The sequence below is a fragment of the Myotis nattereri genome (genome assembly GCF_964212035.1).
Source record: "Myotis nattereri genome assembly, chromosome: 5".
Classification (NCBI taxonomy): domain Eukaryota; kingdom Metazoa; phylum Chordata; class Mammalia; order Chiroptera; family Vespertilionidae; genus Myotis; species Myotis nattereri.
The window spans coordinates 68,246,805-68,269,297 of NC_138080.1; the positions used below are offsets into that span (position 1 = coordinate 68,246,805).

Sequence of the window (22,493 nt, forward strand, 5' to 3'; positions counted from 1 at the left end):
TAATTATGATGTGTCTTGGTGTGGTCCTCTTTGGATTCCTTTTGTTTGGGGTTCTCTGTGCTTCCTGGACTTGTAAGTCTATTTCTTTCACCAGGTAGGGGAAGTTTTTTATTTTTATTTTATTTTATTTTTTTTAGTAAATCTATATTGTTCAGATTATTACATTTGTTCCTCTTTTTTCCCCCCATAGCTCCCCTCCACCCAGTTCCCACCCCACCCTCTGCCCTTACCGCCCCACTGTCCTCATCCCTAGGTGCACAATTTTTGTACAGTCTCTTCCCGCATCTCCCACACCCCTTTCCCCCCCAAGAATAGTCAGTCCATTCCCTTTCTACGTCCCTGATTCTATTATAATCAACAGTTCATTCTGTTCATCAGATTATTTATTCACTTGATTCTTAGATTCACTTGTTGATAGATGCATATTTGTTGTTCATAATTAGTATCTTTACCTTTTTCTCTTCTTCCTCTTCTTAAAGGATACCTTTCAGCATTTCATATAATCCTGGTTTGGTGGTGATGAACTCCTTTAGCTTTTCCTTATCTGTGAAGCTCTTTATCTGACCTTCAATTCTGAATGATAGCTTTGCTGGATAAAGTAATCTTGGTTGTAGGTTCTTGGTATTCATCACTTTGAATATTTCTTGCCACTCCCTTCTGGCCTGCAAAGTTTCTGTTGAGAAATCAGCTGACAGTTGTATGGGTATTCCCTAGTAGGTAACTGAGTTTCTTTCTCTTGCTGCTCTTAAGAGTCTCTCTTTGTCTTTTGCTCTTGGCATTTTAATGATGATGTGTCTTGGTGTGGTCCTCTTTGGATTCCTTTTGTTTGGGGTTCTCTGTGCTTCCTGGACTTGTAAGTCTATTTCTTTCACCAGGTAGGGGAAGTTTTCTGTCATTATTTCTTCAAATAGGTTTTCAATATCTTGCTCTCTCTCATCTTCTGGCACCCCTATAATTCGGATGTTGGTACTCTTGAAGCTGTCCCAGAGGCTCCTTACACTATCTTCGTATTTTCGGATTCTTTTTTCATTTTGCTTTTCCAGTTGGGTGTTTTTTGCTTCTTCGCATTTCAAATCTTTGACTTGATTCTTGCGCTCCTCTGGTCTGCTGTTGGGAGTCTGTATAATATTCTTTATTTCAGTCAGTGTATGCTTAATTTCTAGTTGGTTCTTTATCACAACATCGAGGGTCTCATTAGATTTCTTGAGGATCTCACTATACTTATCGGTGGTCTCACCAGTCTTTTCGAGTGCCTTACTAAATTTATCGGCGGCTTCTAGACAGTTCTTGAGAGATCTTAAAAGTGTGGTTTTGAACTCTATATCCTCCATTTCTGTCATTTGTGACCTGTTTCTTTGTCTCCACATTTTGGCTGCTTCCCTGTGTTGGTAGAGTGGCTTTGTGTGCTGGGTGTCCTATAGGGCCCAGTGGCTCAGCCTCCCCAATCACCTGAGGTGGACACTCTTGGTGCACCCCTTTGTGGGCTTTTTGCACAGTCTTGTTGTAATTAAGCTTTGCTTGTTGTAGGTATCACTGGGAGGAATTGACCTCCAGTCCAATTGGCTGTGAGAGTCAACTGTGTCTACGGTGGGAGAACTTCTGTGCTGAAGACACCCTTATAAGGCAAGACTTGCTTCAGTGGGGCTTTGGTGCTCACTGAGTCTGCCCCCTGAGTGTGTCCCTTATAGATCTGAGGAGTTGTAATCTGGATGGTCCCACTCTGACCACTGGGTACACTGGCTCTTGGATCTAAGGAGGTGCTAATTTAGCCTCTGCCTGAGGCTACCCAGCAGGAGCTACGAAGAGATATGCAGATTCCCCTTCCTTGTTTGGGGTTTCGAGGTGCCCAAATGAGGCCCAGCTGTGAAGCAATGCAAGCTGCTGTGGGGCCTTGGACCTTCTCTTGGAAGTTCTGGGTCTGTCTGGCCCAGCTGCAGTTTGTTAGGTAATTTTCAGATTGCAAAGGGCCAGGGCATTCATATGCAAAAGCCTCTGCCACAGCTTGGGTGGGGCGGGGTCTCAGGGAATCAACAGGGCCGAGCAAGCAGCTATGGCTGATCCTCAGCCCAGCCCTAAGGGGCCCCGTGTCTCAGTGTCCCCATAATCACTGCAAGCACAGAAAGCCGCCCTCAAGTTCCGAGTTCTGTCCACTGCCAGACAGTCCAGTTTCTCCCTGTATGAGTCTGGGTCCCCAGAGACTCACCCGGAACTGGAGTTCAGAGCAGTCAGGGGCTTGTGACTCCCTCCCGATTCAAAAAGACAGCCGCGTCCACAGTTGCCAGCCCTTGCCACGTGCGCCTCCGTACCGCTGCACTTCCATACCTCCTCTGAGTCTCAGTGTGCTTTTCTCTTTCCTTCTAGTTGTAGTGTTTCCACTCAGCCAGCCTTCCTGTGGTTCTGGATGATGTCCTTTTTTTCTTTTAGCTGTATTTTTGAATTTTTTGTGGGAGGCAGCAATATCTGGTGTTTACCTATGCCGTCATCTTGGTTTCTGCCTCATATGTGAATTTAATGAACAAAATAAATTGATGAACAAGATAGATCCAGAGACATGGAAACATGGAACAGAAGTATGAATCTCAGAGAGGAGGCGGGGGTGGGTGGGAGATTAACTGGGGAATTTATAGGTACTATATATATAAATAGCTCATGGACATAGACAATAGTGTGGTGAAGGCTTGGGTGGAGCAGGTACGGAGTGGTGGGGGTCAATGGGAAAAAAAAGAGATATCTATAATACTTTCAAAAATAAAGATAAATGTTTTAGAAATCACAATAAAATACACTTCATAGACACTAAGATGGTTAGAAAAAGCACATATAGCATGAGAATATCAAGAAATTAGAAATAATATACATTGCTTGTAGGAATGTAAAATGGTGCACTTTGGGAAAAACGCAGTTTGTTAAAAAAAAGATAGAGTGATCATATCAGCCAACAATTTCACTCTTCAATATATACCCAAAGAATTTAAAACATATATCCACAAAAACATTTGTATATGAATGTTTGTAGCACTATTATTCATAATAGTAAGAAACAGAAATAACACAACTGCCTATTAACTAATAAATGGACAAATATCACACATTCATATGATTCAGCCATCACTCAACATGGATGAATCATAAAACCTTCCTAAGTGAAATAAGCCAAACACACAGGGCCCCATATTACATGATTCCATTTATATGAAACTAGAGGTGAGGTCCCTCGGCCTGGCCTGCAGGGATCAGTGGTCCTCTGCACTGCAGCAGGCCAGCCTTACCAGCCAGCTCACTGGGATCCAGCCCACTGTCTGCATGGATCCCACACAGCACAAAGTAGTGTGCGAAGTGGCAGGCGGGCAGGGAGGAGCCCAAGCCGGGGCTGACTGCTGCTCCTGCTAGCCTGGTGTCTGGTGCCCATCTGTCAGCTGAGTGGCACTCCCATAGGAGTGCACTGACCACCAGGGGGCAGTTCCTGCACTGAGCGTCTGCCCCCTGGTGGTCAGTGCACATCATAGCTACCAGTTGCTTAGACTTTATATATATACTAGGGGCCCGGTGCACGAAATTCGTGCACTGGTGTGTGTGTGTGTGGGGTCCCTCAGCCCAGCCTGCCCCCTCTCACATACTGGAAGCCCTCAGGCGTTGACCCCCATCACCCTCCAATCGCAGGATCGGCCCCTTGCCCAGGCCTGACGTCTCTGACAGAGGTGTCAGGCCTGGGCAGGGGACCCTCATTTCCCCCATCACTGGTTCTGCCCCCAGCCCAGGCCTGATGCCTCTGGCCCAGGCATCAGGCCTGGGCAGGGGACCCCCAGACCCCTCCAATTGCTGGCTCTGCCCCTTGCCCAGGCCTGATGCCTCGGCCAGAGGCATAGACCCCCATCACCCTCCGATTGCCTGATCGGCCCCTTGCCCAGGCCTGACGCCTCCACCAGAGGTGTCAGGCTTGGACAGGGGACCCCCATCTCCCCCCGATCACTGGCTCTGGCCCCCGCCCAGGCCTGAGGCCTCTGGCCCAGGAATCATGCCTGGGCAGGGGACCCCCATCTCCCTCTGATCGCTTGCTCCACCCCCCACCCAAGCCTGACGCCTCTGACCCAGGCTTCAGGCCTGGGCAAGGGGACCATCATATCCCTCCAATCCCCGGCTCTGCCCCCCACCCTGGCCTGATGCCTCGGCCAGAGGAGTTGACCCTCATCACCCTCTGATCACCAATCACCGGATCGGCCCCTTGACCAGGCCTGAGGCCTCCAGCAGAGGTGTCAGGCCTGGGCAGGGGATCCCCAGCTCCCCGCGGTTGCAGGCTTCACCTCTGCCCAGGCCTAACGCCTCTGGCTGAGGAATTAGGCCTGGGCTGGGGGCTCCCAGCTCCCCGCGAACTCCCGCTCTGCCCCTGCCCAGGCCTAACGCCTCTGGGCAAGGCATTAGGCCTGGGCAGGGGACGCCCAGCTCCCCGTGGTTGCAGGCTCCGCCTCTGCCCAGGCCTAACGCCTCTGGCTGAGGCATCCGGCCGGCCGGCAGCGGGGGGCGCCGCGATCACCCGGGCTCCGCCCCTGCCCCTGCAGGACACCTCTGGCTGAGGCGTCCGGCTCGGGCAGTGGGGACCCGCAGCTGCAGTGGCCCCGCGATCGTGGGCTCCGCTTTAGGCCCAGGCAAGGGACCCCTAGCTCCCGGGACTGCCAGCTTCGACCGTGCCCAGCTCCCATCGCTGGCTCCACCCCTACTTCCTGCTATCACTGGCCAGGGTGGCAAAGGTGCCTGATTCTCCGAGCACGGCTGGGGGGCCGCCTTTGCCCTGCCCCCCAGCTCTTACCTCCCCCCTGGGTTTCCGATCACTGTCAGTGGCAGGGGGCTTCTTCCTGCTTTCCCTTTCACCTCCCTGCGTTGTGCCTACATATGCAAATTAGCCGCCATCCTTGTTGGCAGTTAACTGTCATCTTAGTTGGCAGTTAATTTGCATATAGCCCTGATTAGCCAATGAAAAGGGTAGCGCCGTACGCCAATTACCATTTTTCTCTTTTATTAGTGTAGATAGATGTACAGAATAGGTGAATCCATAGAGAAAGTAGGTTAGTGATTGCCAGCAGGTAAGAGTCTGGGGAAATGAGAAATGACAGCTATTAGGCAAAAGGTTTCTCTTTGGAGCAATAAAAATGTTCTAGAATGAGACAATGATAGAAGTAATGGTTGTCCATCTTGGGAATGTAATAAAAAAAGTGCTGAATTTGTACACTTTTGAAGTGTGAATTTTACGGTATAATGAACTATATCTGGCTTCTTAAAAACAGAGAGAGGGTGAGAGAGAGGTGGTGTAGAGAGAAAGAAAATCTGGAAGTATGCATTCCAAAATCTCTTCCTTGGGAGGAAATCGATTTAGAAATTAGAATTTTGATTTTTACTTGGCATACTTTAAATTTATTTCAAGCCTATGATTTTTAATAGGAAAAATAAAGAAAACAGATATTCTTAGTAAAAATTGAGGGAGAAATGTTCTAAATTCAGAAGGAACAGTTAGATTGTGTAGAGGAGGAATTGCCAATTAAAATTTTGTCTTTAGCTATGGAACACTTTTGAAAAATGAAATCTTCTAAAGTTATCCTATATAAAAAGATGAAAGTAGAGTTACTTTGGTTGATGGCAATGAGAAATGTGAAGCCCACCCATTTGTAACCCCTCCCAATAGTATCCAAGTTCATAAACCTAGAAATATTTTCCAGAAAATCATGTGGTTGCTTAAAAACAAAACTATTTCAAATACAGTAGTTCCTCACTTAACATCTTTGATAGATTCTGTGACTTTATAAGGAAACCAATTTTACCATCGGCTAATTGATATAAATAAGAGTTAAGTTTCTGCAGCATCTCATTAACATTATAACAAAACGACATTATTCAAGGACAAGCTGTATATTTCAACTTCTCTAGTATTACAGCATCTTCTTTCTATCATTTTTCTCAGCAATTAACTATATCCCATACCATTTCCCTGATGTTATTTAAGAGTTATTTTTGCTAATAACTTCTCACGTAGTGATTCTCCAACTAGAGTACTTCCCTGTGTTACTGCCAATTTTTTTGAAATGCTGAATAATTTAACTCCCGTAAGCCTAAAGATAAAAAATGAGGTTCAAAAAGATCCAGTCCTTAATATCCTATATAATATAAGCCAAATATGCTAAGTGTCCAACCATTCATTCGACCCTTTGACCAGTCGCTATGACATGCACTGACCACCAGGGGGCAGATGCTCCAACTGGTAGGTTAGCTTGATCGGGACTAGGTGAGACAGGCCGGACACAACCTGGAGACCTACTGCGGTCCCTCCCCAGCCCCAACTGTGCACTGATGGGGTCCTTTGACCTGGCCTGTGCCCTCTTGCAATCCAGGATCCATCAGAGGATGTTGGAGAGCTGGTTTCAGCCAATCCCTACAGGCCAGGGAGAGAGAACCCCATTAGTACATGAATCCATGCACCAGGCCTCTAGTTTTCTTATATTTAGGCAAGTATATGCTCCTAAGCATAAATGAATTTAATTATTATAAGCATCCAGTTAGGAAACACATAGCATTTTAAAAATATTAAATGAAAAACCTATACTGTGTACTCATGTTCTAGTGTTTACTGTTATACTCTTAACATTCAACCTATTCTTTTAAAAAATTTATCTTTAGTGTTGAAAATATTACAGATGTCTTCTTTTCCCCCCCAATGACCTCCTCCATTCTGCCCCTGCCTTCCTTTGCCACAGGTTATGCATATATGCATATAAGCTCTTAGGTGAATCTCTTCCAGGCCCTGCCCCTCCACCTATTCTTGTCACATATTTATGTTAAAACAGAATTTCTATAAATACATTTATTTCATTTTACTACCTTATCGATGTATACTGGATAATCACTTGAAACCAGATTCTGACATCTTTCTCGATTTCCAATTATCTTTCTGAATTCGAAGAGTCTGTTATGGTAAAGGGGAACAAAAGGAAAAAAAAATTAGTATAGCCATATGTTGAGACTGATGAATAGTGAGTAAAAATTACTAAGTCCAGGTCATAAAACATGCTAAAATTTAATTTTAGTCAACAAAGAAAAAGAGTAGGTTGTTGGTCTTTTGCAAGCTGGACATTGTATCTCAGAAAAATGTGAGAAATATCATTGTTCAGAAAGTAATTAACATATAAAAGACTCAAAATTAAAAGCACAAATCTTGAAAATTTATTTTAAGTCCATATGTTCACATGAGCTATACAGTATATCCCAGTTTCATAGTCATTACAATTTCAATTTACCCAGGAATGCTCAGTCTCTGGAAACTCTAAATCAATTAAAAAATTATTAAAGTTAATAATCTAACTTGTATTTCTGAGAGCTCTTTATTTCCACAACTGAATGACTTTTAAACTAATTCAATTTATGATTATGTGGGTTAAAACAAGGGAAGTAAATTAAATGGAGAAAAGAGAAAAGGAAATAATTTCATTTTTTATATTGTTTAATACTTAATTTTCCAATCACTTTATATTTATAGCAAAGAACTTTAAAAGTGAAATAAAATTTTAAATGTTTACTAAAACAAAGTCAGAACAAGCATTCAGAAAAAATTTTACCTTTTAAGATCCTCTGGCCTTCCCCATCCTCTGATAAAAAGTTTTGTAAGGAGAAGTCTCCGGTATAAAACATCTAACTTACTCACACCCATCAGTAGTAACCAACATCTATGAAACAAAATTTTAAATTACTTTAAAATATTTTGTTTTAGGCAGCAGGTCAGTTTTCTGACCATCACTTTAAATACCAGGTAAAAATTAAAAATAGATCCACTCTTAGTAACTCTCTAATATATAATACAGTATGTATTACTGTAGTTACCATGTTGCAATTATTTATCTTATCCTAAAAACACTCATCACAAGAAAAACTTACAAGTTTAGTTAACTAAACTTATTGGTAATCATTTCACAATATATACATATATCAGATCATTATTTTTATACAGTTTAACACAATGTTATACATCAATCATCTCAGTGAAACTGAAGAAAAATTAAGGTACCAAAAAACAAAAAAAGAACTTAGATAAAAGTAGAAAAGATGAAGTAGAGCCCTGAGCTTCACTAAACTGTGAATTATTGAGTGTAGGATCTTCCTTCCCATTCTCAGCACAGTGACTCAGAGGAAAAAAATCAGTATTTGTTGGGTAACAATAGTAGTGGCTAAAACTTATACAGTTTTGCATTATTTGCCAGGAACCATTCAGAAAACTACACACATAAAAATGCACATGTTCTCATGTAAACCTCCCAACACCTCACACTTAGTACACAAAAAAATTCCACACACGTGGATCAGGATTAGAGAGCTAAGTGCAAAAAGCAAAACTATTAACACTCAGAAGAATTCCTGTAACAGTATAATCAGAAAATATAGCTGATATTCTACATATTTAAAGAAATTGGTTCATTCAATGAACATTTATTAAAAATAAACTCCATTAAGAAATGAGAAGACAAGCCAAAGACTGTGAGAAAATACTTGCAAAACACCTATCTGATAAAAGGACTTGTACCCAAAATATACAAGGAACTATTAAAACTCAGCAATAAGGAAAAAAAATACCCATTTAAAAAACTGGGCAAAAGAACTGAAAAAACACCACACCAAAGAAGGTGTACAGATGGAAAATACAGGGTGCAGCAAAAGTATACAGCTGTGAGTATGCAAAACACAGTTCATTCTTGCATTTTTATTTATTAACTAGAGGCCCGGTGCACAAAAATTTGTGCACTTGGGGTGGGGAGAGGAGGTCCCTCTCGCAGTGTGGGACCCATCAGGAGATAACGACCTGCTGGCTTGGGCCTGCTCCCAGATGGCAAAGGGCAGGCCCAATCTCTAGGTGCAGCCCCTGGTCGGGCTCAGAGCAGGGCCAATTGGGGAGTTGGGGCACCGCCCCCTGTCACACTCAAGGCAGGGTCCATAGGGAGGTTGCAGTGCTGCCCCCTGTCACGCACAGAGCAGGGCCCATCAGGGGGGTTGGGGCTCCGTACCCTGTCACACACAGAGCAGGGCCCATCAGGGGGTTGGGGAGCTCCCCCATGTCACACACAGAGCAGGGCCGATCAGAGGGTTGGGGCTCCGCACCCTGTCACACCCAGAGCCCGCAGGGCGATCAGGGGTTTGGTCACTACCCCCTGTCACACTGACCCCAGTGCTGGGAGGCCTTGCTGCTCCGCTGATCCAGGGGCCAGGACGCCTCTCGGCTCTGCTGATCCGGGGGTCCTGAGGCCTCGAGGCTCTGCTGATCCCGGCCGGGAGGCCACTGGGCTCCGCTGATCACGGGGCTGGGTCACCTCTCGGCTCCGCTGATCTGGGAGGCGGGAGGCCTCTCGGCTCTGCTGATCTGGGGGCCGGGTGGCCTCTCAGCTCCCCTGATCCCGGGGTCCTGAGGCCTCGCGGCTCCTCTGATCCCGGGGCCGGGAGGCCTCTCAGCTCCGCTGATCGCGGGGCCGGGAGGCCTCATGGCTCCGCTGATCCCAGGCCGGGGGCCTCTCGGCTCCGCTGATCCCCGGGCCAGGAGGCTTCTCGGCTCCGCTGATCCCGGGGCCGGGAGGCCTCGCGGCTCCGCTGATCCCAGGGTCCTGAGGCCTCTCGGCTCCGCTGATCCCGGGTCCCTGAGGCCTCTCTGCCCTGCCGCTTCAGCGCTGTTTGGCTTCGTTCGCTCTGCTTAGAGCCTGAGTATGCAAATTAACCGCCATCTTTTAGCTTCTATAATTGAAACATTGTATCTTTTGGAGTTGTTGCTTTAGGAGCTCAGAGCCCCGCAGCTGCAGACGGGGAACCTTGGCTTCCTCCATTGCTGGGGCAACCAAGCCTCCTGTTCTCAGCTGCCTGGCTGCCGGCTGCCATCTTTGCTGACAGTTAATTTGCATATCTCGCTGATTAGCCAATGGGAAGGGTAGCGGTCGTATGCCAATTACCATGTTTCTCTTTTATTAGTGTAGATTATTGCATTATTTTCCATAAGAATAATTATAAACCTACCTTTGTCCCACCCTGTAAGCATATGAAAAGATGTCCCACATTACATGTCATTATTAAAACAGTAAGTCACTACTACTCAATCATTAGAATGGCCAAAATCCAAAAAATTTACAAAATCAAATGCTGGAAAGGTCTTGGATAAACAAGAAGTCTCACTTGTTATTAGTAGGAATGCAAAATGACACAGCCACTTTGGAAAACAGTTGGCAGTTTCTCTTACAAAACTAAACATAGTCATGATACAATCTAGCAATCATACTCCTAAGTATTTACCCACATAAGTTGAAAACTTATATCCACACAATACCTGCATAGGAAAGTTGCTAGTCTCAGCTCCCAGGAGCTTTCCATGGTTCCCTACCACATGACTCTCTTCACAGGAAGTTCACAATATGGCAGCTTTCTTCTTTAAGGCCAACAGGAGAATGAAAGCTAGTGGCTAGCAAGTCTTACATAACTTAATGTAACTAAGCGAGTGTCATTCTGAAAGGGCGAGGGCTACGCCCTCCATCTTGCCCCGGATCCTCCATTTTTGGGCAGCAGCCATTAGCCATGTGCTCAGCAAGGAGCTTCTTCCCGGAAGCCCAAGCCTCTGCTAGCCACACCTAGGATTTCTTTAAACTAACCAATGATAATCAAGGGAAGTGCGCGCCATAGACACAACCACATCCTGTGTAACAAGACCCCGACTTGTGCCTGGCCAATCGGCAGGGCCCACAGTCCTCTCTTCTCCCCTTACTCCAACCCCCCTATAAAACCCCTTACCCCACAGAGCTCTCTCTCTCTCTCTCTCTCTCTCTCTCTCTCTCTCTCCCTCCTGCCGCTGCGTCGGCGAGTGTGGTGGACGGGGAGCTCGAGCTAGCTCGAATAAAGGCTCTTTTGCTTTTGCATCGGACTCAGCTCCCTGATGGTCTTTTGGGGATCCTGAAAGACAGCATATTCTAACCTGGCTGGGAGTTGTATGCCCAAGGGATCACGGAGTCATCCTTGGAATTTAGGCCATTATCATGGAAAGATAAGGGAGTCCCACCCACAGTGCCTGTAATTATTATACCCATTCTTATTCTTTTGCCTACATCCCCTTGTAATCTTTGTCCTACCCCAAATAAATTGGCTTATGAGGGGAAGGTGCAGAGCAGATTTTCATGGATGACCTGCTGCTCTCCCGTACTGCTGGCATTATTGAAATAAACTAGAGGCCCGGTGCACGACATTCATGCCCTGGGGGGACTTGGGGGTCCCTCAGCCTGACCTGCACCCTCTCCAATCTGGGAGCCCTCAGGGGAGCCCTCTCCAATCCAGGAGTTTCTGTCTGTCTTTGCAATCATATGAGCGAATTGTCTGAGACCCCCAATCCAGTTTGGTTTGTTGCTCACAGAATAATAGAGGCATTTTTTTTCTTTGCTTCATTGGTGGACATTTCCTGGAAGTTTTAGGATATCTTCCCTTTAATTTTTCTTAGACACTCTGATTTTACTTATGTCTCTCACCTTTGCTTTCCCTCCATCCCCCACTGCAACAGTAACTTACTCCAGGCTCACTTTGCTCTAGCAGCACTTCTAAACCTGTGGGTCGCGACTCCTTTGGGGGTCAAACGACCCTTTCACAGGGGTCACCTAAGACCATCCTGCATATCAGATATTTACATTATGATCCTGCATATCAGATATTTATATTATGATTCATAACAGTAGCAAAATTACAGTTATGAAGTAGCAACGAAAATAATTTTATGGTTGGGGGTCACCACAACATGAGGAACTGTATTTAAAGGGCCAGAAGGCTGAGAACCACTGCTCTAGTGAACAGTGATGGCGAACCTTTTGAGCTTGGCGTGTCAGCATTTCGAAAAACCCTAACTTAAGCGCTGTGGTTAATGGGGTCCATTCCAATGCTACAGCAGCCCCACTGCCAGCACACTGACTACCTGATGGTGGCTCTCAGTGTCAGGTCTTGGAGACAAGCATAAAAAAAAAACACACACACAAAAACAAAAAAACCCTAACTTAACTCTGGTGCCGTGTCACATATAGAAATTTTTTGATATTTGCAACCATAGTAAAACAAAGACTTACATCTTTGATATTTATTTTATATATTTAAATGCCATTTAACAAAGAAAAATCAACCAAAAAAATGAGTTCGCGTGTCACCTCTGACATGCGTGTCATAGATTCACCATCACTGGTCTAGGAGATCCGTCTGCCACCAGAACTATGATTCCCAGCATTTCTGGTGCTCCCAGTGCTCTGGGCTTCCGCTTCTGATCCTGGGGCTGCCACCAGAACTACTATTCCCAGAATTCCTGGTGCTCCCCATGCTCTTAGTTTTCCTTTCCTGCCCTGTATCCTTCCCGGCCTCCCACTCTGCCAAGTCCTCCAAGCTGACAGCTCTCCCTCTCTGCTCTCCCTCTGGCGGCTTGGGGAGCCAAGTTCCCCATGCTACTCCACTCTCCGCCAGCTCTCCTGCTCTGCTCTCCGCCCGGCAGCTTGGGGGTGTGACCCAGGGAGTCACATCCCCTCAAGCTACCGGCTCTCCAGCTCTGCTCTCCGCCCAGTGCTTGTATATGCAAATTAACCCACTTTTTTGGGCAGGTTATTTTGCATACCCACTCCTGATTGGCTGGTGAGTGTAGCAGAGGGTCAGTCAATTTACATGTTTCTCTTTTATTATATAGGATGCTCCTATATGATTCAACCCTGTCTATGCTTAATTGGCTCAAGTAGTGACAGGCAGCCCAGACCAATTGGTTGCCTGGTTTCAATGGGAGTGACATCCAATCGCTGTTGCCATATTCTATTGTTTAGAAGGCAAATCACAGGTACTGCCCACACTCAAAGGGAAGAAATTACAGAGGCTTGAATATCAAGGGATGGGATCAGGAGGGCCACATCAAAGATTGTCTTACACACGAGGAGAAACCAACTGTACTTCTTAGCATTTGAATAGAATATCTGGTCTAACCCACTCAGGGCTTTTAATACCTGAGATGACAATTAGCTTTTTAACATTTTCCTACTAATAGAAAAACAAAGAAAATAAATTCTATAAACCTGAATAAATTTGCTTATAAGCAAATGAGCTTTGAAAGTTTGTCTATATATATTTGTGTATATTTTTCCATTCACATAGCCACAAAAAAACAAAAAAATAGAAACCATTGCCTCTTAATGTTTTGTTTCTTATTCATTAAACAAATGTTAAAAGGCAAACTGTTTTCTGAAATGCTGTCCTCATTATACACATTTGTACTTTAGTGCAATCATTAAAATCAATAAATTATATGTAGCATATGTTCAAATTGCTGGACTATGCTTTTCTTGGAGGGTAAATGTTAGTGTTATATAATAAAGGATGTATGTATCTGTTTTTATCCCAATTCTTGGCTTGGAGTTCCTAAAACCCTTGGAATTTTCTGATAGAGTGCCTTTGTTATGCTAATGAGGAGACTCCTGGAGCATCCCTAAAAAGTCTCTGGATAGTTTCTGGCTAATTACCAGAAAAAAAACAATCATTTGATTGGAGGATTGATTTTGGGCCAGCCTGATCTCCTGGAGGAAAAGGGAGCTGGGTGAAGTTTAATCACATGACCAATGAGATAAAAATCATGAACACTCAATAAGAAATCTGGACACTGGGGCTTGGTAGAGTTTCTTGGTTACTGAACATGTGTGAGAGAGGGCATGGAAGCTCCATATTCACTCCTATACCTTGCCTCATTCACCTTTTCATTTTGCTGTTTGTAAGTTGTAATCTTTTACAATAAAGCTGTAATCATGATGTGGTAGACAGTTAGAAAGACATGAGTAGAGCAAGGAGGATGGGCCAGGTACAGGTCACCAGCATGGAAAGTCCCAGGTGCCTAGCAAGGAACAATTATCGGGCAGGACCTCATTCCCAGAGTGACCTTTCTTCCCCTGGCATATTGCTGGCCATGTGCTTTGGATGCCTTGCTCTTTCATCTCTGCTCAGTTTAGACCCCCTCACCTTTCTTCCCCAGAGATAACATCTAGGCTTCTGTTGTATTTAAGTTCCAGGCCCAGAAAAGCAGCAAAACCAGGTAAGTGATACCAATACTGACCTCAGGACCAGATGCATTGAATAATGACCCCCTGCCCTAGCACCCACCAATCAATCAGTGGAGACCCCAACCCTGAAAGGAATAATCTTTAGAGATCCTTACATGGGACATCACCTAAGATTTCCACCCTTAAAATCTTTTGGGCCCTAGCTGGTTTGGCTCAGTGGATAGAGCACTGGCCTGCAGACTGATGGGTTGTAGGTTCAATTCTGGTCAAGGGCATATACCTCAGTTGCAGGCTTGATCTGTGCAGGAGGCAACCAATCCATGTATCTAACATCGATGTTTCTCCCTCTCTCTCTGTCTTTCCCCTCCCTTTCACTGTCTCTAAAAACCAATGGGAAAAATATCCTGGGGTGAGGATTAACAAACAAAAAGCTTTTGGAAAGGAGGACTGTTGGGTGAACAGCTCCTCGGATGCCCTTCATTAGATGAAGACATGAGAAGTTGTAGGTATATATAGGAGAGACTTTATTGTAGACCAAATAGCCATTGCTACTACAGGGGCCATCAGACAAAGTCATTCTTCAAAGTAGCCCTACAAAAGCAGCCCCACAAAGCGTCCCAGCACCAGCTAGTCAGTGACAACTTATACACACACTCAAACAAAAGAGGCCTTGTGCCAATTATTGATACACACTCAGACAGAAGAGGCCTCATGCCAATTTGTGACACTTATGCTATCCTATCTAATAAAAGAGAAACATGGTAATTAACCGTAACTTCGCTACCCTTCCCATTGGCTAATCAGTGAGATATGCAAATTAACTGCCAACCAAGATGGCGGCCGGCAGCCAGGCAGCTGAAGTGAACAGGAGGCTTGCTTGCTCCAGTAATGGAGGAAGCCAACGTTCCCCACCTGCCGCTGCCGGCCTCGGAGCTGCAGTCTAAGAAACAATGTTGCAATTATAGAAGCTAAACCATCCCCAGAAACCTGCTTTCAGCTGTCAGAGCTGGAGCTAGCAGGACCACAACAGTGTTACAATTATAGAACCCAAACAAACCCAGATACCTGCTTTCAGCAGCCGAGGTCTCAGAGCTGAAGCCGAGCCTCAGGGCTAAAGCTGGCTCTCAGCTCCAGTGACAGCCATAGAAGGTAAATAAATCCCAGAATAAAAAGAAAAAAGAAAAAAAGGAGAGGTTGGGAGCTTCAGTCACCCGCCAGCCTGAAAACGGCCCTCAGCCCCTCACCCAGACTGGCCAGGCACCCCAGTGCGGACCCCCACCATGAAGGGGGTGTGACCAGCTGCAAACAGCCATCATCCCCTCATCCAGGCTGGCCAGGCACCCCAGTGGGAATGCCCACCCTGAAGGGGGTGTGACCAGCTGCAAACAGCCATCATCCCCTCATCCAGGCTGGCCAGGCACCCAAGCGGGACCCCCACCCTGATCCGGGACACCCTTCAGGGCAAACCAGCCAGCCCCCACCCATGCACCAGGCCTCTATCCTATACAGTAAAAGGGTAATATGAAAACTGACCCTAACAGCAGAAGGACTGGAAATGACTGGTCACTAAGACACACACTGACCACCAGGGGACAGATGCTAAATGCAGGAGCTGCCCCCTGGTGGTCAGGGCGCTTTCACATGGGAGGAGCTCTGTTCAGCCACAAGCCAGGCTGATGGCTGCCAGTACAGCGGTGGTGGTGGGAGCCTCTCCTGCCTCCTCAGCAGTGCTAAGGATGTCCGACTGCAGCTTAGGTCTGCTCCCTGCTGGCAAGTGGGCATCCCCCGAGGGCTGCCGGGCTGCCAGAGGGATGTCTGATTGCCATCTTAGGCCCAATCCCCCGGGGAACAGGCCTAAGCCAGCAGGTGGTCATCCCCTGAGGGGTCCCAGACCGCGAGAGGGCACAGGTCGGGCTGAGGGACCCCCCTCCCCCCCCGAGTGCACAAATTTTTGTGCACCGGGCCTCTAGTCCTATATAATAAAAGCCTAAAACGTTAAATGTCGGGTCATCCAGTTAACAATTCAACCAATCAAAGTGTAATATGCTAATGATATGCTAAGGCCGCTCAACTGTTTGCTATGATGTGCACTGACCACCAGGGGGCAGACGATCTGACCGGTAGGTTAGCTTGCTGCTGGGGTCTGGCCGACTGGGACTGAGCGAGATGGGCCAGGATGGGCTGGACACGCCCTGGAGACCTCCCGTGGTCCCTCCCCAGCTGGCCAACCTCCCACATCCCTCCCTGGCCCCAATCGTGCACTGGTGGGGGTCCCTCGGCCTGGCCTGTGCCCTCGCACAATCCGGCCTTAGGGATAACACCCCTCCAACCCAGTGCACAAATTTCATGCACTGGGCCTCTAGTATAAACATAAACAGGTTACATAAGGGTGTGCTTATGCAGTATGTATATTGCTACTGAGTCACTGCCCTCATACTTGCATAGGGCAAAGAGGCCTTTCACCTAATAATACTACTATGTCCTTGCCTCCACGCATGTGTATGGCAAATTGGCCTTGATCATCAATAGTACTCTGATTAGGATCCCCATAAGGATCCGATGCACTCTCCCTCCTCAGAGTTCACCTGCGCCTTTCCCCTCCCCATCCCCTCAGGCCTGTCACCTGGACCTTCCTCACTTCTAAGCTCCTAGGGCCCTTACTCCTTTGCTTCTATAACTTGTTTCTTAAATCCATTTCTTCTATGAATTATTCTTCTACCACTGTCATTTTATAAATAAACTAGAGGCCCAGTGCATGAAATTTGTGCACTGGGGTGGGGGGTATCCCTCTGGCCGGATTGTGAGAGGGCGCAGGCCAGACTGAGGGACCCCACCAGTGCACGATTGGGGCCAGGGAGGGATGTGGGAGGTTGGCCAGCTGGGGAGGGACCACGGGAGGTCTCCAGGGCGTGTCCAGCCCATCCTGGCCCATCTCGCTCAGTCCCAGTCGGCCAGACCCCAGCAGCAAGCTAACCTACCGGTCGGATCGTCTGCCCCCTGGTGGTCAGTGCACATCATAGCAAACAGTTGAGCAGCCTTAGCATATCATTAGCATATTATGCTTTGATTGGTAGAATGGCTAACCGGATGACCAGACATTTAGCGTTTTAGGCTTTTATAATATAGGATTTTCTCTTAAGGTTTGAGTCTTGGCTCTGAATTATTTCCCACACAGAACTCAAGTACCAAGTTTGCTGAACCCAGGTCCAGTCTAACCCCACTGGTCTAACACCTAGTGCCATTCCCACTGCCCCCTAGAATAAGTACAGTGGTTTCCTGAGTTTCTTTGAATGTTCTAGCAAATTATCCACAGGAGTCACAGAAACCCCCAAATTTGTAGCTAAATCAGTTTTGAGTGTGACTGGCATCAGAAGTAATGGCATCTGGAGGACTGAGCCCTTAACCTGTAGGAATTACACTAACTCCTGTGATTTTAATCTGTGAGAGATTAATGTCAGAGTTGGATTGAAGTATATTCTGCTGGGGTGAAAATGGAACAGTTTACTCTTTACCCAATTACCAAAATTCTGAATTAGTGCTCCATATTCCAAATAGGAAGTCAACTCTTTTAATATATTTAGATATATAACTCTATTCAGGGAGTTTCTAGAGCATAAGGAAAGACAAGTCTAAGAGATGAATGATGCTTTTAATTATTTCACTCCTTGGATCATTCTGGGATTAAAAAAAAATAGCACTTTGTGTATATTTATTAAATTGCAGTAGAACAGTGAATGTCATAACACAGGACTTCATTGTCTTTTGGGAGTATTATAGGCCACTTATTTTCTCTACAGTGGCAGGAAAAGGAAGGGGTCAATGTCTTCCTCTGTGACATCTATGGCATCAACGGCAATAAGCAGATCCCATGTTAGTGTTGGAACCCCAAATTCCAGCACTCACATTTCACAGTAAGAAGTGCTAAACTGGTCATGAGACAATCCTATTTTCCTTGGCACTATTCTTCTAGGTTGGTAATAAATAAAAACAAGACAAACATAAAAATAGAAAGTTTGCCCTAGCCGGTTTGGCTCAGTGGACAAAGCATATGACTGTGAAACAGAGGTTCCTGGGTTTGATTTCAATCAAGGGCATGTACCTCGGTTGCAGGCTCCTCCCTGGTCCGGGCCCTGGTTCGGATGCCTGGAGGAGGCAACCAATCAATGTGTTTCTCTCACATCGATATTTTTCTCTGTCTTTCCTGCTCTTCTACTCTCTCTAAAAATCAATGGAAAAATATCCTCAGGTGAGGATTTAAAAAAGAAAAAAGCACCCAAATTCTTTTTTTTAAAAAGTACTACTAGGCTGAAACCGGTTTGGCTGAGTGGATAGAGCGTTGGCCTGCGGACTGAAAGGCCCCAGGTTCAATTCCGGTCAAGGGCATGTACCTGGTTTGCGGGCATATCCCCAGTAGGAGATGTGCAGGAGGCAGCTGATCAATGTTTCTCTCTCATCGATGTTTCTAACTCTCTATCTCTCTCCCTTCCTCTCTGTAAAAAATCAATAAAATATATTTAAAAAAAAAAAGTACTACTAGAAAGCTGTGCCTGGCCGGTGTGGCTCAGTGGTTGCGCATCGACCTTTGAACCAGGAGGTCCCAGTTGATACCCAGTCAGAGCACATGCAAAAGATGCCGGCTGGATCCCCAGTGTAGGCCAGCAGGAGGCAGCTGATTACTCTCTCATCATTGATGTTTCTATCTCTCTCTCCCTCTCCCTTCCTCTCTGAAATCTATATCTACATCTAGCTACTTATCTATATATTTTTTCTAGTTCACAAAGTTTTCTTTAATTATTTTTTGGGAGGAAGGGATGCCACATTTCTACTCAATTAAGAGAAACATTTTTATTAGCACAGAAGTCTTTTTATTTTCCCCCCTCCACTTATCATGCCATGAATTCATAGGGAATGGGCTCCAGCAACTCAGGCTCTGTTCCTTTGGTTCTCACAAAGTGTGCTTCTGTGGGTGGAGCAGGCTGATGCTTCAGTTGAACCCAGGTACCTTTCTCTTTGGCTTCCTTCTTTTTCTGATAATATTCCTTCACATGTTTCAGGAAGCTATCTTGGTTCTTAGAGTGCTTACTATGCTCAATATGTACATAAATTCTTTTGGCAAGATCTTGCCCTTAACTCTCTTGTTCACAACAATGCCCAGTGCATGTTGGGTGGCATTTGTGGGGCATTCCTTTTTGAATGGTGCCCATTCCCTTGATGTCCACAATATCACCTTGTAGATTTGCATGTATGTGGCCAAAGGAACAACTCCATGTTTTCTAAAAGACCTAGAGAACATATAGTGGATGCCTCTCCTCTTTCCTTTTGTGTTAGTCATTTTGGCAAATTACTGGAATATGGCGGTTCCGGCAGAAAGGCCAAAAAAAAAAAAAAATACATATATATATATATAGTAAAAGTAGAAAGTTGCAAGGGAAATGGGAAAACCCGAGTGCACTGAACTCTTCAAATATTTTGTACACTACTATAAAATTGTGTAGTTATTTCTAATTTTCAACCCTATACTAGAAAAGCCAGCCTTCCAAATCACTTTAACTCCATGTAATATAGGCCATAAGAGAGCACTCCAGAGGTAAGGCCGAGGTGGGGTCGGGTGGAGGGTTGACAGGGTGGAGAGATTAAGCAAAGAACTAATATGCCTATATGCATAACCCAAAGACACAGACCATAGTGTGGTGAAGGCCTGGGGGTGGGTGGGGTGAAGGAGGTCAATGTGGGAAAAGGGGACATCTGTAATATTTCAACAATGAAGATAAAAAAAAAAAAGAGTTAGCACTCCAAATCTAGAGCCAGTATATCCCTTGCTGTAAACACCTGACTAATGAGGAACAGAAAATAAATCAAACACACATAACTTACTATAGTTTGGTTCTGGAGTTCAGGGTCTCACAGATCTTTTTAAGTCCCATTTCAGTCCCAAGAACAATGTAAAAAGATCAGGTTTTCTGGGACACTCTAGGTATGGCTTACTGCTATCCAGTGCCACCATGAAGAGATAATAATCCAAGCCCAGGGTAAAGATAACTCCAATTTATCAAATGGAGGTACCATCTGGAGCCATACCAGATACTTAATGCCACCACATCAGAGTGTGACACCAGCCAGCTTCTGCAGAAATAGGACCCAGTGTTGAAGTCTGTATCAAGCCAAACTGACATAATTGCCTTCTATACTTTTAAATAACCAGGGAGACAGGAAAAAACAAAGTGAAACAAAAATAGAAATTCTTGTACAGTGCCAAGGAATGAAAAGTCTTTCCTAAAAATTAGCACTATTGCTGAAGTGGTACTCAACATCTCTTTTGCCATCTAGTATTTTTATCTATCACTCTGATATTTAAACAATGCAATCCTAATTTTTTTCTGCACTTTTATCCTCATATAGTTGATACATATCTCAAAGGCATAAATGAATTAAAAAAAAATACCACAATGTACAACTTTACTCCACAAAAATGCAGACCTAATTTTTATCTTGTAACTTTACTTTTAAATCACGTATTTTCAATACACGTTTAAGTAACAAAAACTGTGTTTAGATAGAGCAGGTAAATTAGAAACTTATTTGTTCATTTGTTTAGAGGGGTGAGCATCTATTTTAAGCAGTCATCTAAGGAAACTCATCAGGTGGATGGTCTCATCCTATGTAAAACATTCAGCAAATAATCTAATGGTTTTTCACACCTAGCTCCTCTTTTCCATGGGCTTTTACAAATATTTACTTTGTTTGGGTGCTGTGTGTATTCCTAAGAAGTAATTTTTTCTTCCTTTTTTTGTTTTTGTTTAAATTGGTACAATACACAGTTTATTTAGATTTCACAAGGCTTACATGCACTCCATTCCATGTACTTTTGTGGTCTCAAGTCATCGCTTGGAGGCAGCGATGGAAAATATCAGAGCTAGTTCTTCCACTAGCTATGTGACCTTGAGTAAGCCACCTTAGCCTATAAAAGGGAATGATACCTGGCCTAATCCATAATAGGAAATTATTTCATTTATATAAAAACTGACTACTTGTTCTGATATATTTTAAGAGATATTGGAAAAGATTCTTCTTCACATTCCCCCCCCCCCCCCCCCCAAGGCTGGCAGTGAAAAGCACAGGCTTTACAATCAGGAGTCCTGTATTTCTTAGATCCTAGCTCTCTTGCTTATTAGCTCCCTAGGCAAATTACTTAATCTCCATGCTTTCCAGTTCCTTGCATGTTTGAGACAATCCCACCTGGGAGGATTGTAGGAGTGAAATGAGGTAATTCTATAAGCATTCATTCAACTAGCAACCATTCTGCTTGGTTTAATACTGGTTAAAAATCCCTTTGTAAAACACGCACACGCAGAGGCCATACAGTGTACTAGACTCCAGGGATTAAACAAGAAGCGGATGATACGTAAAATAATATTACAGGAAAAAAAAAGAAAGAAAAAACCCGCTAATTATTTTACGTATGTGCTTTCTTGGAGCCAATCATAGGAATCTGATATGTCTCGGTGGGCTGTTAAACAAATTTGCAAGACTGAATCCAAGTACAAAATGTCAGTTCTGGATTCAAAGAAGATAATTCCGAACTAATAGAAAACACATTTCAAGTTTTGCTGTTCACTAGTGGCATGTGTCTGACAGGATACCCAAAGGTCACAGACAAGACAAAGATCAGAATAGCATATACCATGCAACCTGTAACAACACAGCGTCTGGCGTAGGATAAGCGTTCATAACAATTGGTTGAAAAGAACTGAATTTGCTCCAACTCTGCCTGCCACTACCACACCGAGTGACTCTGGGTAAGTTATTAACTTCTCTGGACCTTAGGTCTATGTAAAACAGAAATGTGTCATCGGACATGAGAATGTATTAGTGCTAATAAAACAGTACTATTTTCCTTGTGATGAAGAGCTGGTAATAGATGCTGCTGTGCTTTTTCTAACCCCCAGGTTACAGCAGCAGGCTCTGCCGAAGACCCCAGTGGGGTGGAGGGGCTGGACCCCATCCTCCGGACCCCATCTACACCCTAACCAGGGCGCGCTCTTTCAACTTCCACGGGGGTGAAGAGCTAATCGGCCTCTATGCATAACCCCCCTCGCCCTGCGCCCCAGACCCCGGCCTAGCCCTGCGCCGACTCCGGGGTCTCCAGCCAGTCCCTGACTCCTGGCACGTCCGCCGCGCGTCGAGAGGCTCGGGAGCGTGGCCGGGACCGGCGACTTACTGGCCGCTCAGCGGGCGCCTGCCGTCCAGTCGACGAGTCTCCCAACACCGCCGCTTCCCGTCTCCCGGGACTCGCCTCGCGTCCGAGCTCCGACCGCAGCGCCAGCAGCCTTTCCAGGAACTCAGGAGCTCGGCTAGGGACCGGGGCCCCGGGAAACCCGAGGACCTGGGCGGGGTGGCCGTTTGGACACGCCCAGCACTCTCCTCGGCAGGCCTCCA

General features: G+C 45.4%; 1 protein-coding gene across 1 annotated transcript in view; it reads right to left on the reverse strand.

The window, feature by feature from the left end:
• ABHD18 (abhydrolase domain containing 18) overlaps nt 1–22,323 on the reverse strand; it is a 47,632-nt gene extending 25,309 nt beyond the window's left edge. Inside the window, exons 1-3 of the mRNA XM_081091642.1 lie at nt 22,276–22,323; nt 7,599–7,706; nt 6,865–6,949 (exon numbers count right to left, since the gene is read on the reverse strand). Of these exons, the coding sequence (XP_080947768.1) occupies nt 6,865–6,949; nt 7,599–7,690 (177 nt within the window). The 5' untranslated portion in view covers nt 7,691–7,706; nt 22,276–22,323. The remainder of the gene's footprint in view (nt 1–6,864; nt 6,950–7,598; nt 7,707–22,275) is intronic.
• Between the last annotated feature and the right edge of the window lie 170 nt (nt 22,324–22,493).